Source organism: Amphiura filiformis, chromosome 7 (assembly GCF_039555335.1).
Source record: "Amphiura filiformis chromosome 7, Afil_fr2py, whole genome shotgun sequence".
In the NCBI taxonomy this organism is placed as follows: Eukaryota; Metazoa; Echinodermata; class Ophiuroidea; order Amphilepidida; family Amphiuridae; genus Amphiura; species Amphiura filiformis.
In genome coordinates this window covers 30,110,235-30,127,630 of record NC_092634.1, presented here as the reverse complement: position 1 = coordinate 30,127,630, position 17,396 = coordinate 30,110,235, and the positions used below count along the sequence as shown (strand labels likewise).

The window sequence follows — 17,396 nt, the reverse complement described above, 5'->3', positions numbered from 1 at the left end:
TAATGATTACAGTAACTCAATGTTCAAAAATGCCTCCTTTGGCCCCCATGGACCAGATTGTGTCACATATGCACATTGAGTGTTTATTATAGTTGTTTATCATTGCATGTATTAATTCAACTCAATAACTTAATCTTAATCTTTCAGCTTATTAATCTTAAAACTTCTTTTACAAACCCGCCCCTCCCCCCCCAAAAAAAAATAGGCAAGACATTTTTAGTGATAAAAAGGCAAGATAATGTATCATACTCATTTGCTGAACAAGGTATGGCTGAAGGTTTAGATATATTTATGAATTTTGTAGATTTTAATTTGAAACCAAAATGAAGCAAACTAAGTATTTTCTATAAGTTTTTGATTTGTCAAAACCAGTTTGAAGGAACTTGGTTTTGACAAATCAAAAACTTTTAGATTGTTTAATTACCAAACCTGATGAACCTGTTTAAAGATTTAAGTATTTTCTGTTGATTTATTTTTATTTCATTGTTTCCCCCTTTTGTTTGAAGCCAACCATACATGTACGAGTCCTATTTTTGTACTTATGTGTCATTGTTTTTTTCATATTCCTACCAATATAATAAAATCAAGAAATAAGTGCTTTGAACCTTTTGTACAACTAGTATGTTCCCCTATATTTACTCCCAAGCCAGTATTATTGTTTTTGCGCTCAAAATATTATACTTGGTGAACATTGTAGTTTTGTACTTGAGCTTGTGTTACTGTTTTAGTATAGTGATATACTAACAAATATAATCTCTGTGGATGAAATAATTTTATGTATGTTAGCTTGTTTGGATTCAAAGTGACCTCAGAGGCTAAGATACAGGGTTGCCAAACATGCGATTTGGTAGCCCAATTGGGTAACTGCTGAAGATTATTTCCGTAAGTTTTGACCATATCCTGTCCCAAAAGCAACAATGGTTAAGAAAAAAATTGGGCTACTTTTCAGCATTGGCTCCCACAACATCTGTTAGTTTCCTGTCCCATAGAAACCAATGGTCAAGAGAAAAATTTGGTAACTTTTTGATTATTTGACCCATGATTCGGACTGCACATTTTTAGCAACCCCACTCAAAATCATCAGCCCTACAGCCGAAGGTTCAAAACTTTCTTGTGGGCTGGTGAAGTGCCCCTCCAAATTTTTATTGCTCAAGACCGTTGCGCTTTTTTTAGAAGTTGCTGACCACTTTTTCGTAACAACAGGTTGCCCTTTGAAAAGTGAACTTCGATTATTTAGCCATTGTCAGCATGGTGTCATCGGTTTAAATATTTTCTTAACATATTGGACTAACACAGTACAGCTATATGTTTTTTCACAATATAACAGTAATGAAAAGAAAAGAACAAATGTTCATCATTTTTCGGCACAAATAATTTTGGCAAAAAATGATGTCACGGACATAAACATCAATCTCCTAATTTGCATATAGGTGCCATTCCTCCAGCTAGCTCGTCCTGTGATTGGTCCTATAATAGTTATCTAGGTATTATCTCTACCTGTGTGCCTGACTGGCTGGTTGAAATTAAGCCTTAATTAGGCAATAAGGCCAATGACAGTTGGTCCTTGGTCCATGTTTCCCGCCTGCACCAACTTTTCTTTTTTACTGAAACTTTCATTTATTTTTTTCCTCAAATTCTCAGAGGAATATATCAATTTTAACAACTCAAAATGTCAGACCTGTCCTGATGATGATTTTAACAGATTTTCTTAGCAATAGGGGTTGAGTATTATGGATAGTAATGAGAGTTTTGGAGAAATGTGGTGAGGGGGTCCTCACCACATTTCTGGTGCTCCCAGAGCTTGTAATATTTCCAACCAATGCTTTTACAATTTTGCACAAAACGTTTAAATGTAATAGTCAAATTGTTACAAGGTACTTAAAACCATATTTATTACATTTATCGATAGTATTTTGATCATGTTGACAATTGTAATTTGCTGTTAATTAGAAATGATTATTTCTACAATATAATCCACTGTGATATACATGTACATGTAATCATAATAAAACATATATTTATGTATGTTTAAAAATATTCAGGTCTCGAGCAGCTGAACTTGCTATTTTGTAAGTAATTATTATTTAAGGTTGTACTACACCCCCTGATAAATTTTGTGACTAATTTTGCATTTTTCTCAAAGAATGTGGTTCATTATATATGTTAAGAAATGGGGTACACTCTAGTGGTACCTCTTTTATTATCATAAATAACGTACCGCTTGTCTTGAGTCATTGAAATTCCAGTGTAGTAACTGGATTCCTTGCCCCAATAATATACATAACTTTTGTTACCAGTGTGTTATTATTTTTTGCGAAAAATGCAAAAAATAGTCACAAATTTATCAAGGGGTGTAGTACCACCTTAAAGAGCTTGTTCAGTTGCTCACAGTAATTCAGTTGTTGTATTTTGAACAAAGAGTTTTAATAACTTCAGCACTACACTATTTAACACTCACCCAGCGTAGTGTTGAAGTTATAACAATTCAATTATTTTGTATCCACTCATACAAATTATATGACTATATTTATAATTATTAATATCATGGAATATGACTTGATTTTTGTCTCAAATAAATTGACAAAGATGTGATTTGTTTTGTATAATCTTATTATTTAAAAGGGTCATGTTGTCCATGCTTTAACAACAATAACAAACAACCTGCAGGGGGGGGGTCATTTTCAGGATCTTAAATTTCAGGAAACATATTTAGAAAAATTTCTCCACAAATCTAGAAAAAGTGCTAAATTCTCATTGGAACAAAATTTGCAAACATTTTCCAGAATTTAACAAATGTACCTTAATTTTGAATAGAAATAATTTCAATTCCAGAAAATGATAATAGTTTTGAGTCTCTTTTTCATCAATTTTGGTAATTTAAAGAGTATTTTTTCGGAGTCCCAGCCACATCACCACCTAATCCAAGAACTTCCCTTGACCTGCCTCCTCCCCCTCCCCCACAACACCCCCATTAAAGGAGGCTTGCCCAATTCCATTACCTGCTGTTTTAAACCCGAGTTGAATAACCCTTGACCACAAGTTGACAATCCCAACCTCATGTCAATATTCCACAATCCCTTTTGATACAAGGGCCTAAAACTGTATATCCCATAGAATACGGTGTGAATAACTCCACTTTATATTCCATTTTGATATGAGAGCTAAAAAAGTGTAAATATATTGTTATCATGACCCTTCAGCAAGGTTTACTCTATGAGTAGAGGGAAATATCCTCAAATATCAACCAAGAACAAGCTCAAAACTACCTTTTTCTCCAAAACACACAACAAAGGAGTTGTATGCCTGATTTAAAAACCTGCAACCACATAAACCTAAAATTAGGGAAAAACATCCCCTTTTTTGTCAAGCATGTTTAAGTCCACAACAACACTACTAGAACTCCCACCTTATATATTAGCTGTATTTTGAGACCAGTTAAGGGATGGGGTATGAACGTTTGGACAGTATTTATTGTGGGACATCAGACATATCGAATTGCATTCTGAATACGAAAAATGTCCTGATATCAAATAAAAGGAAGGAAGGTTTTATTTCAAACTCTAATGGTGACCCGCAGGTCAAATTGCTAGAATTGTACATTAAACACCCCTAAACAGACACAATGCAATTTGCAGGCAGCAGTTTAATCAGCGCCAATATTGCAACATTGAAACAAACAACTATACAAACATCCAATCCAACCCAACCACATCCCCCAGTAGGCAATGAGGATAAAGTGCCTTGCCCAAGGACACAACACGTTGGCACGAGCGGGGCTCGAACTCACAACCTATGTATTATGAGTCGGGCGTCTTATCCACTCGGCCACACGTGCTCCCAAACAAATTTGATTTTTTGAAATTTGCAATGCAATACACATTTTATGGCAAATGATTAAAAATTTATATTTTTGATATTTAACAGCACTCGAAGTAAACTTTATAAATCTGATGATTTAAACTTATAGTGTATGTAGGTGGGATGAAAAGCCGACGATCAATTGAAAATTTTGACCTTTTGTATTGAAAAAATCCATATCTTCAATATGAAAGGTCAAAATTTTCAATTGATCTTAGGCTTTTCCTCCCAGCTACATACACTTTAAGAATATATCATTAGATTTATAAAATTTACTTCGAGGACTGTTATATATCAAAAATGTGAAAAATATCAAATTTTAGTAATTTGTCATAAAATTTGTATTATATCGTGAATTTCAAAAACGAAAATTATTTGATATCAGAAAGACATTCTTCGTATTCAGAATGCAATTCGATATGTCTGATGTGCTCTCATGTCCCACAAATAATACTATCGAAACACTCATTGTCATTTGACTTTATAACCCACTAACTAATGTACATGTACATCCTAGAAAAATATGGCAATTGGCTTTTTTAGTTCTTGTGACAATAGAAACAATTAAAGGCACATTTACAGCCTGAAAGGACCATTGTGAAATGTTACACCTCCATTATGTCCTTTGACCCCTGGTGGAGACCCCTCTCCCTGTTATTCTTTTTTTTTTTTTTTTTTTTTGGTCTTCTGATGATGTACTAATACTATGTTCCTGTCATGATGGCCATCCTAGTGTTCAAATCAGGGGGGGGGGGGGGGGAGGATAAAGGTTTCCAACTTTCCAGAAGGGCTAGAAAGGGTTTTCACAGGAACTGATACTGCGGCAAATCAATTAGTGAAAAGTAATTTTTTTATATGCTTTATTAGTTTATTTGTCAGTGTTTTTCAGGAAATGACTGTGAGTGGGACAAATTTGTTATGACCCAGCATGGTAGACCTATGTAAATTCCCCTTAAACATACTGGGCTGATGATGACCTATTGGGACTTCAGACAGCCACCCCCATCCACAAACTGTGTACAAAACAAAACCTAAAAACAAAAACACTTGGTAAAGTTGGGGTGCCGAAAAAGCCTTGTATCAGAGTATCCTCTGAAAGAGGGTGGGCAAAAAGTTTTAGGTTTTACAGAGGGGGTCAAAAAGGTGTAATGTAATTTTAAGTAGGGCCTATCCAAGCAGAGAAGATAAGAAATATGTGACCTCCACTTTCCCTCCCCTTCCATTTCCCTCCCTCCTCCACTAAATCAGACCAATCACAGAACCACTGGAAAAAACACACCACATAGCCAAACCCGGAAGTGATTCATGTTACACTGAATGTTTTGATTGCGTAATCATGAAAAACTGTTCTCGATAACATCGTCCCCAAAACTGAACTTTGCATAATGCATAACCTGGGTTTCGATATTCGTGTGTGACCTTTGACATTGATATGAGACTGAGAAGCCATTCAATCAATGATCGTGCCACATTATTGGAAAGTATGAATGCTGGACGGTTCGCACCCTTTCAATTTCGGACCCGTGCACTTTCGCCCCCTTTCTATTTCGCACCCGTGCACTTTCGCCCCCTTTTTATACCGCGGGTAGGCTATTGTGCTGCTGTTGATTGATGCACGATCGATTGCTTGAACTCCCGGCGGTGCCGGTGCGGCGTAGTATGTTTTATAGTGCTGGGGCCGTCGGGCATGCACAAAGTCATGATAAACCCGGGAAGGAAGGAAAGAAAGGATATTTTATAACAAAATAGAGGAACGATTTTTTTTTCTCAGTAATATGATGATAATAATAATAATATGATAATAATATTAATAATAATAATAATAACAATGTTAATAATATAAACAAAGTTTACTTAATAATATAATATAATGATAATAATATGATAATAATAATAATAAGAAGAAGAATAACAATGATATGCGGATGAATGCAGATTATTTTTATCATATTCATTTATTATAAATTTTTTGTCTCTTAGTGAAATATTGTATTAGTCTATGTACATTTTTGCATTATAATTATCTTTTAACAAACTTTTATATTTTATATTTTAATAATGTTTTAATATCCACACGGACATGTGGAAGATCAATATTGTATTGAACATGTTTTACCGTGTTAAATAAAGTTATTATTATTATTATTATTATTATTATTATTATTATTATTATTATTATTATTATTATTATTATCCCTCACTTTTCTCAAAAAATTGAGATTTTTATACCACTGGAAACCTCTGGCTACATAATGTTTATGTCCAAAAATAATTCTTGCAGATTTAATTCGTCTAGCAAAAATATCGTCAATTTTGAATTACGTTCTGGTGTACCAGAACGAAATTACAACAGTGGCCTATGGAGCAGTGTAATACACATAGTCATGCATAACACGCATATAATGCAAAATCGGTATCAACTGAAATTTTGGGAATAAGATTTTTTCAAGCATATCTACCATGTCTACTAAAAAATGTCATAAAAAGATGATACTAGGATCACGAAATACTCCTTTAAGATAGATGTCATTTATGCGTCGGACCCCTATAGCCTGATCATGCAAACAAAAAAAAAAGAAAGGAAATAAAGAAAGAAAGGAAAGAAAAACGAAATCCAAAGAAATTAAGATGAACTGAACAAATCTAATTGATAGAAATAAATTGATTGTTTAAAACTGTTTATTATGTGCAGCAACGTGCAACAAAACAGGGTTCAAAAGACAAAGCAGCTTTCTTGATTAAAAAAAAAAAGAAGAAAAAAGGCACTATAAAAACGAAAAAAAAGGAAAAAAAAAAGAAAAATAAAGAAAGAAATTCATCTCCTTTACACGATCTTTATTATCTAAGAAATAGATGCTATATTACATTATTGACATCTTCGAGTTCAAACATCCCGCCTTAAAATTGTCGGCATATTTAGCAGATTAAGATATAAGATGTGCCGTGGTGTTAATAAAGCGTCGTCATAATGAGTCCGTGATTGACAGGCCAGTAAACAAAATGAATCATGAACACATAAATGTCAATCATTTACAATGCAGAATTGGATAGCATTTTTTCCACAAATTTGTTTATTTACTTTATGTTATTTATTAAAACCATATTTATACAGGGCTACCTTTCAGATAAATCTGCTATTACAGGGGCTCTGTGTCATAAAAACAATATACATAACAATTTGTAGAATTATACATAAGCCCTATATATGTAAGAATTTTTAAAAACATAAAAATGCATAAACATCAAAAATCATACATCAAATATATCAAAATTCATTAAAAGTATTTACATTTCTTTGTTTTATACAATTTACGTAACACTTGTAGAAATATATATTAAATTAATTAAGAACACAGACAAAATACATCATTCATTAAAAGACATAAAAGTTAAAACATTTGGTTCATTATTTACATTTCTCATTAAAACGAACAGAAAACTTTCCTGATTAATAATATTTTACGATCGTACGTCAAGAGGCATATGGCACTTTTGCGTGTCTGTTTACGGTACCCTACCATTGATTGGACCCACACCATACCCGGCGCTTTCGCGTAAGTCATTCATTACATAATGGGTTGAAGGAGTCACACTTTATACAATCACGCGGCCGCGTGGCCCGGAGACTTGTCAAGCAATCGATCCGGTACGGGTGTGTTCTGGGACGAATATATGCGTGCTACTGCCTAGTCACCGTAGGCTACCATTGCATTGATTGAACCCATGTCACGCCCGGCGCTTTCGCGTACCAGTGGCAGCTAATACTCGCGGTGAAGAAAGGTGGTGAAAGTCGGCACAGCATTATCGCAAAGCTGCTGCAGGCATTTATTTTGCTTGTGCGCATTTGTCTTTGAGAAATTTGCTAATTATTTTTTTTTCCATTAGTGTCATGTCAAAGAAGATCAATTCGGCAACATAAAGATGGGATAAAATTATAAATTATAAGCCATCATATTTTTGTCCATATCAATATTAGGCCCTATAAATTTTATACTTTATAGGCCATAAATAATTGAATACTAAATTATATAGCCTATTATAAAGTACTAATAAGATAACATAATTCTAATAACAATAATATAATAATAATTAATATAATAAAATAATAATAATAATAATAATAATAATAATAATAATAATAATAATAATAATAATAATAATAATAATAATAATAATAATAAAAATAATTAATAGGCTTAAAATAAAATAAAATAGAAATGAAATAAAATAAAATAGGCCTAAGTAAAACAAAATAACAAATCAAAAACATAATGAATACCAATCTTTAGTCGAAGCACATTTAATATATGAATCGTAATAAATTAATAATATAGGCCTATTAAATTCAATCGAACCGGAGAGTCCATCAACATACTATTTGCTTTTGTACACGCTGGACCCAGTACCGGTACTGCAAACACAGACAATCAACACTCAAAAGTCAACCAATACTATACACATACAACACCCCACTGTACCGCCGGGAGTTGAAGCGATCGATTGTGCATCATCGATCAACAGCAGCACATTACCCACGGTTTAAAAAGGGGGCGAAAGTGCACGGGTGCGAAATTGAAAGGGGGCGAAAGTGCACGGGTCCGAAATTGAAAGGGTGCGAACCGTCCTGTTTCCGAAAGGATCACGTGAAATCTGGCCTGGTGGATGAATTAATTTCAGCTTTATATAAGGCCCGCATTTACATAATATAGCAAAATGCGTGGTAAGCTTTCTGCTTGGAGTAATACTTGGGAATATTGCAAGTGACTGTGAGAAATAGGCAAAGGACTGGTGACACAAGGATTCTGGGAGACTTTTTTTTTATAGGTACCGTAAGCTTAAAGTTAAACACATTTATAACTTTTGTTTGTTTGTTTTATAACCTGAATTACACATTTAGGTTCTGAATGGGACCATGCTCAAGGAAAGCCAGCCCAAGTGATCAGTTGATTGGGCATGAAAATGTTTTCATTGTAGATTGTTATTGTGAAATTAATTGCACTAGCGACCTGGACAATTCGGAAGCTTTAAGCAAAAGTTTGTTCGGCTTATACAAGGCAAGGAACTTGACCAAGTTAAATCACATCCATACCTGGGAGCTGAACTAGAAAGCAGCATGAAGTGGAAAGAACACATAAAAAAGGTGACCACAAAAGCCAGTAGAGTACTGGGATTCCTGCAAAGAAACATCTGGTTTTGCTCCAAGAAAGTGAAAACAGCTGCTTATAAGACACTAGTGAGACCAGTTCTGGAATATGCTAGTTAGCGTATGGGATCCGCATGTGAAGAAAGACATCAACAGCTTGGAAAGGATCCAGAGGCGGGCAGCCAGATTCTGTGTCCATAATTTCAAGAGAGACGCTAGTGTAACTTCCATGCTTGAACACTTGGAATGGAGCACATTGGAAGATCGTGAGGAAAAACAGCAGATTGACTATGCTGTATAAGATCCTCAATGGCCTTGTAGGTATAGACAAGACCAACTACCTGGAAGCAGCAGAACAGACTATCAGTACTAGAGGGAAGCACAAACACAGTCTGAGAAATGATTTCATCAAAAGGATGTCCACCGGCTCTCCTTTTCCCCGGACATTGAGAGAATGGAATGAGTTGCCCAAAGAAATAGCTGGAGCGCCCTCAATCGACGCCTTCAAGCAGCAGCTTCAAGCACTACCAACCCATACCAGAGCAGCACGTTAGATACCAATCCATTTCAGCACAGCACATGCACAGCACTTAGACTGATATCCAGCCTTATCCTTTGCCATTCCCCCCTTTTTATTTCTTTTATGCGCGAGTACCCCATACATTAAGTTGACGAAATGTGGCATATAAATAAAGCCGCCCTGTCGACGTACTAAAGAAGAAGAAGAAGAAATTCCGAACTCGCGCTCGCGTAAATTCACATAAGCGTGCGCCAGTCACGCATTACGCAATACAAAACTAGCGTAAGCATTGCGCTCTGCTCAACTGCGTGCATGCCATATTCTATATCTAGGTATGCCAGGTAAACCTTAATTAGGCCATGGGAATTTAGTAGATTTGCATCCAGAACTTTTTGTATTGTTAGCTGAATCTTTTTGATGAAAGTCAATCTTTGACAAGATGTAACTTTGCTACGGAAAGTGCTATGACAAAAAGGTTTTCAGTTTTGGCTTTCTTTACTCAAGGGCTTATATATAAAATGATGCAGTTTGACGGCAAATTTGAATTCACCTGGCATACCTACTATATCAATACACGTGTTATGAGTCTTATTTTTTCTGCCTTATATAAACCGAACAAACTTTACATATATGTTATGTACTATGCATACACGAGCAGATCCCGTCGAAAAGTGAGTTATCTTATTTCTAAAGATTGGTTGCGCATTCATGAGATGCTAATTTCTATTGTGTTAATTTCTGTTGTGATGAACACGCATCTATTCAATTCTCTCTCACTTCAATGGACATGGTGAATAAAAATGATGGGCATCGAGGTCGCGTCCCTGAAGTCATGAAAAGATTACGTGTTTGTATTGTTCTCAGAAAAAAACCCACAGGTTTTCTACCTATGGCGCTCTAGCTGAAATACAGCAAGATAATATAAGATAGTAAAATATAAACCTGTATTTTAGCTAGAGTATCTCGAGCTAGTACTACATGTATGTAGAGCAATTGTCTTGGTTAATTTACCCGTACTTTAACAGGGAGCTGATCCTGTTTGTGATGGTTATATGTAGGTAGACTACAGTAGGAATTTCAGTTGAATGAACACAGCCTGACATTCTCTCGGTTGTGGTTGTTCCATCCATTATACTTACCGGTACCCATTTCTCACATCTATCAAAGCCTAAGGGGACACCCTCGCGAATTCCCTGTTGGTTCAATTTTCTCCACATAGATAATATTTACCATTTTTGCTTTTCCTTTTGTAATTATTAGGAGTTCCCGTATTTAAGAAATCAAATTTTTTTAATTGTTTCATTAAGGGATCTAAAATGAGCGTTTATTATGCGTTTATTAGTATTTTTTGGGACATGAGAGCACCTCAGACCTATCGAATTGCATTCTGAATACTGAAGCATGTCTTTTCTGATATCAAATAATTTTCATTTTTGAAAATCACAATATAATACAAATTTTATGACAAATTATAAAAATTTGATATTTTTCAAATTTTGATATATAACAGTCCTCGAAGTAAATTATATAAATCTAATGATATATTCTTAAAGTGTATGTAGCAGGGAGGAAAAGCAGACGGTCAATTGAAAATTTTGACCTTTCATATTTTTTTTTTCCCAAAAAGACCTTTTTTTTTTTTGGTGTTTTGGGAAAAAAAATCCATATCTTCAATACTGAAAGGTCAAAATTTTCAATTGATCGTCGGTTTTCATCTCACCTACATAAACTTTAAGTATAAATCATCAGATTTATAAAGTTCACTTCAAGTACTGTTAAATATCAAAAATATCAATTTTTAATGATTTGCCATAAAATGTGTATTAAATTGCGAATTTCAAAAAATCAAAATTATTTGATATCAGATTGACATTCTTCGTATTCAGAATGCAATTCGATATGTCTGATGTGCTCTAATGTCCCAAAATAAATACTGTCCAAACGTTCATACCCCAGCCCTTAAGAGGCATCTATTTTACGACATGCTTTGTGAAATCCCCCATTAGGCCGTATGAAATTATTGGTTTGGTTCTCGTCCCCTCCCGCCTCAATTTAAATTTCTAAGATTTGTTTTATAGATTTTTCAAAATTTTATAGACTTCTGAATCCTGGTTCTGAATACTTTAGGAAAACTTCATACATATAAATAAGTTTATCAGAGAACAAGGATCTCTTCCAAGACTTTTTGTAGCACTCTAGGGGGTTAATCCCTGGCTCAGAATCTCACATTAAAAAAAAGACCGCCTCCTTTCCTCGAGAAAGAAAAATAATAACAATGCTAATTTTACGGGAAAAAACCCTCCCTCCCTCATTATTTCATGAAAATCCTCTGGATGAGAACCAAAACATTAATTTTATGAATGCACCCTGAGTCTAAACTAAATAGCTGAAAATGCACCCTGAGTCTGCCGCACATTGCCGTACCCTCATTTCTACTTAAGACACCTCTTGAATACTTAATTGTCTTTATTCCTACCCGGTATGTACATTTCATTTATTTTTCGCCAGATTTCATACCCACCTGATCTGCAATTATGGAGGGTTGGCTCATCCTACCGCCTACTACAGTAGGCATAGCTATTGGTCTCAGTATATCAGCATTATGTAGTGACCACTGGACGCAGACTCCTGCAGCCAATTCAGGACTATGGTCTGCATGCTACTACAAGGATGAATCACAGGAGTGGATTTGTGGGGATGCGGAATGGGAACATCGTAAGTTTTGCAGTTGGTTTTGGACTTTTGGATTTTAAGCCTATAAGATATTACAAAGTTTAGTTTGAATTTTGAGTCATATACTATAAGGCCAAGAAAAAAATTTGTTTGCTTGCCCTCCAGTGGGTTTTTTTTGGGTGGGTCGGTGGGAATTTTTTTTTTTTTTAATGACTCGCTACTGTATAACATAGGCCTGTAGGCAATGAACATTGGTCATGTGGAAAGATACATCAATACTTCACTTCAGATCTTCAATACGCAAGATACACCATAGAAATTGATTCCGTTATAACGACTGCATTCTATAAGACGCCAAGTTTATTGGAAACATTGACGCTTGAATGGATAGTTATAAATATTATGTGTTTACAGTAATGATTTTCTTCTTAAGAAAAATGTTGTTGGCCAAATTTAGCTTCGAAATGAAATTTAGACACAGAAAAAGTAATAAAAAACATTATAATTATAAACTATTATCCTCCTATTCTTCTTGTTTTTGCAGCAAATTGGATTCTAGCAGTCAAAGTTTTGGTCATCATATCAGTTGGTCTAGGTTTGCTGACTGCAATCTCAGAATTGATGGCGGTTGTCAATAAAAGTGCTGGATGGTCTCGCTTAGCATTTTTTGTTGTCATCTTTCAAGGTATGAAGCCTCGGCTCGGAGTAGATGAAGAGTAATGATAGGGATTTTTGTGATGCAATCAAACTAATAATGATATGTCAATCAAAATCAAAATCAAAATTCATTTTTCAATTTCATTTCATATGAGACATTCTCAGAGCTTCATTTGACTGAAAATCCTATCATAATTAGACTTACAGTTCCGGAGATATGGCTATGTTAGTGTTGCTCAGAACAATTAAATACAAAGGAAGTTGAATACTGCATGTATTATTGGCTATATCTTACAATCAATTGTCCTGACATTGCATCCGACACATTTTGCTTGATCACATCACAGTTTGGAGAGAACTACACCCAAAACAATTGAAAAATTCATATTAGGAGATGACTTGTTCTGAAACTACATGTATATTAGTCATTCTACAAATTGAAATTTTACTCTTTTGTAGTTGAATGTAAAAATGAAAATTCATATATAACTGATGATATAAAAATAAAGCCAACTTAATCATATTGTTCTTGTTTTATTTCAGAAATCTTCCTTGCAGTAGGACTTTTTGTATTCTTTGGATACGTTATGAACTATCGCGACAGATCAGATTTATCATGGTCGTACGCCCTCGGCTGGATAAGTGTGGGATTTTACGTATTAGGTCTCATTTTTTTCTCGCAACAAGCCAAAAGACTACGCTCAGATGACGAGTATGAGAGAATTGGTGGTTATGGTTATACTATGAGTAGAGACTAGAGCAATGACTCAAACCCTAGTACTGTAATATATGCTATATTATGGATGCGGTTCAGGAAAACCTGTTGCTTAGGCCAAAAAAAAAAAAAGGTTCGTCTCAAAGCTTGCGCGCGCGTTTGTAAAATCCCAGGATTTGACAAAAAACAAATGCGGAAATTTTTTTTTATTTCAAAAAAAAAAAATTTTAAAGTTTTTTCCAGAAAAAAATCGGCGAAAATCAGACTTTTTTCTCAAAATACCACGAAAAAAGTCAGGAATAATAATAAAAAATAAAAAAAATCGCATTTCGCTTTTGTTTTTAAATTTCACGTGAGCTTTGAGAAAAACCTTTTTTTTTTTGGCCTTATCAGCATCTACACGTTTCGTTTTAGAAGTTTAATTCAATTAATACAAATGCATTGAATATGTGTTATGTCACAAGTGAACAGAAGTGTTGAGGATTTGAAGTACAGTGAGAAATGGAGAGGCTAAACTTCAGAGAGGAGGAGGTAGAAGGGCATAGGCAGGGGAAGCAGGGGGGGGGGGACACATCTCCCATAATTTTTTCCATGGGGGACATCCCCTAAAAATCCTAAGGAAAAATAAAGCAATAATAATCTGTGCATCTTCCTTTTTAGCCAGAAATATTTGGTGTTTTGGGCTAAAATTTCAAACTTTGTGCAAACACACACACTAGCCGATCATGTAAAAAAAGTCACCTTCATTTTGGGCTTAACTTGAAAATTGTTTCGTGCACTTTGCATGCAAATATCCCAGTAAAACCTGAACAAAACATGCTTGCCCTCCCCCCTAAATTTTAATGCTTCCGCTTGCAAAGGGAGAGGGAGATATACATATTTGTGTGCTATGTAGTACATCCCAAAGATTCAAAAACATAACCAAAAAATTGTGCCATATAAATTAATATATGCAAATATGATATGATTTTGATGCATCAGTAGAAGCTTTCACTACTGGACGGAATTCAAGACAAGCAACAAAGTTTCAATGTGTGCACCTGTTCATCAGCTTGAAAAAATTGTCAAGCTTTCGTCAGGTGTGACTCTGTCCTGATTTAGTCAGTGTTACACTTGACGAAAGCTTGACAAATTTGTTTCAATTCGATGGTGTACCTGGTAAACCTTGTTGCTTGATTTATGATGTTAAAACTGTTTATTTTGTACAACATCGAAAATGTGAGTTTCCCAAGACAGCTGATATATATATGATAGTCTAAATAAGGTATTTGCCAAAGAACCTATATATATTTCTGCAAAATCAAGTCTTATGTCAAGAGATCTGATGCAAAAGGCGATATACGCCATTTTCAAACTTTTTACGTTAAGGTGGTACTACACCCCCTGATAAATTTTGTTACTAATTTTGCATTTTTCTCAAAAAATAACTACACACTGGTAACAAAAGTTATGTATATTATAGGGCAAGGAATCTTATTCAAGACAAGTGATTCATTATATGTTAAGAAATGAGGTACATTCTAGCGGTACCTCTTTTCTTATCATAAATAATGTATCGCTTGTCTTGAGTCACTAAAATTCCAGTGTAGTAACTGGATTCCTTGCCCCTATACTATACATAACTTTTGTTACCATTGTGTTATTATTTTTTGAGAAAAATGCAAAAATAGTCAAAAATTTATCAAGGGGTGTAGTACTACCTTAAGGGATCCAAAATGAGCGTTTATTGCATTTCTACAGTATTTTTTGTGGGACATGAGAGCACCTCAGACCTATCGAATTACATTCTGAATCTGAAGCATGTCTTTCTGATATCAAATAATTTTCATTTTTTTAAATCACAATATAATACAAATTTTATGACAAATTATAAAAATTTGATATTTTTCAAATTTTTGATATATAACAGTCCTCAAAGTAAATTATATAAATCTAATGATATATTCTTAAAGTGTATGTAGCAGGAGGAAAAGCCGATGGTCAATTGAAAATTTTGACCTTTCATATTGAAGATATGGATTTTTTTCCCAAAAAGAAAAGGAAAAAAAATCCATATCTTCAATACGAAAGGTCGAAATTTTCAATTGATCGTCGGCTTTTCATCCCACCTACATACACTTTAAGTATAAATCATCAGATTTATAAAGTTTACTTCAAGTACTGTTAAATATCAAAATATCAATTTTAATGATTTGCCATAAAATGTGTATTACATTGCTAATTTCAAAAATCCAAATTATTTGATATCAGAAAGACATTCTTCGTATTCAGAATGCAATTCGATATGTCTGATGTGCTCTACTGTCCCACAATAAATACTGTCCAAACGTTCAAACCCCTTCCCTTAAAGCCACCAATATTTACCCTATATATCATTCTAACTTTTAATTGACACCCTACTTTAAAATATCTAATGTGTACTATAATGAAAAAGAGCACACATTTTCTTATTACGGTATCTTCTTTATTATTGAGGAGTTATATTATTTGCCTATATCTCAAATCGAGAAAAATGGATATACTGCTTTTGGCATCAGAACTATTCTTGTATTATAGTATTCATATTATACACATGCTATGTATGAAAGATTATGTATATTATTGTATTTATGTATATAATAGTCATCATCCACAGGGCTATGAGACCACCATCAGCTATATAAGCCCACACCTAATAATGGTTACCTGGATATTAATTTTTTTCCAGGAGGGGGGGGGGTGCAGTTAAAGACAAAGTGAAATGAGGGGGGGGTGAAAAATGTGTAAAATAGTGGGGGGGTTGCAGCTGCCTCCCTTTCCTCCTGCATGTTTACCCCACAGATTTGAAGCAGGAAAGAACCTGCAACTGAAACATGGGTTCTAACTATTTCCCCGTTTACATTGGGCGAAAGTCGTAATCGAATTCACTAAAGACGTAATCGACTTAATTTGTATCATACGTGTAAACAGGTACAGTCGTAATTAATCGTAATTCAAAAGTCGTAATTCCAATGATGACTTGTATCATCATTCATTTCAAGTGAATTCATTTCAAGTGAAGTCGTCATTAATTATGCCTTTTTGCTAATGTAAACGAACACGTTGTTGAATTCGTATTTACCTGCCGTAACCATTGGTGACAAACGAATTCGATATTCGTGAATGCAAATTTGGAATCGAATTCAGCCGATGTAGTGTAAACACCCACCAAACGAATTAATCTGCTGTCGTAATTCAAAATAAAGCTTAAGTCAATTACGACTTTTGCCCAATGTAAACGGGGTATTGCATAATGAAATTTGCCATAATGTATCATATTGTTATGCAGTGATATGTTGTATTACTTATGGATTGCTATCCAAGCCATAATAAAGTATAAACAGGGTGTATCAAAATGATTGGTACCCATCAGCTTTGTCTTCTAATGAAACGCCTGCTTCATCTGCATTATATCCTCTTCAAACAACTAAAACTTATTAAATGACCTATTATAACATAAATCGACAAATAAGGTGGATGTTATCCTGTATTTGGATGCGGCAGTCTAGATCTTGGCCATGTTCACTGGATATTGATGGGTAATAATCATTTTGATACTGGGGGGCATTCCCACTTTGGAGGTGACATGTATGTAGAGCTGTTAAGACCCCCTTTTCAGCATCGCTGTCACTCAAAGACCCCATATTTTTTTTTATATGAATACATGCTCTGTCACCGGAAGACCCCCTATTTTTCCACTTGATCTGTCTCCCAAAGACCCTTACAAGTTCAATTTGAACAGCAACTTTCATTTATCATTGATTTTGTTACTTATTTTGAAAGTCATTTAGAACTAGAAATTTGATGTTCGA

General features: G+C 34.5%; 1 protein-coding gene across 1 annotated transcript; it reads left to right on the top strand.

The window, feature by feature from the left end:
• Positions 1 to 8,496: 8,496 nt before the first annotated feature.
• LOC140156998 (uncharacterized) lies at positions 8,497 to 14,472 on the top strand. Its single transcript, XM_072180052.1, has 4 exons — positions 8,497 to 8,682; positions 12,030 to 12,236; positions 12,739 to 12,879; positions 13,395 to 14,472. The coding sequence occupies exons 2-4, from the start codon at positions 12,056 to 12,058 to the stop codon at positions 13,607 to 13,609; spliced, it is 537 nt and encodes a 178-aa protein (XP_072036153.1). The 5' UTR covers positions 8,497 to 8,682; positions 12,030 to 12,055; the 3' UTR covers positions 13,610 to 14,472.
• Positions 14,473 to 17,396: the final 2,924 nt, after the last annotated feature.

Coding starts and splice junctions, on each gene's coding strand:
- LOC140156998 (XM_072180052.1), top strand. CDS start 12,056: ATGGAGGGTTGGCTCATCCTACCGCCTACTACAGTAGGCATAGCTATT. Junction 12,237..12,738: donor GGATGCGGAATGGGAACATC/GTAAGTTTTGCA, acceptor TTGTTTTTGCAG/CAAATTGGATTCTAGCAGTC. Junction 12,880..13,394: donor TTTTGTTGTCATCTTTCAAG/GTATGAAGCCTC, acceptor GTTTTATTTCAG/AAATCTTCCTTGCAGTAGGA.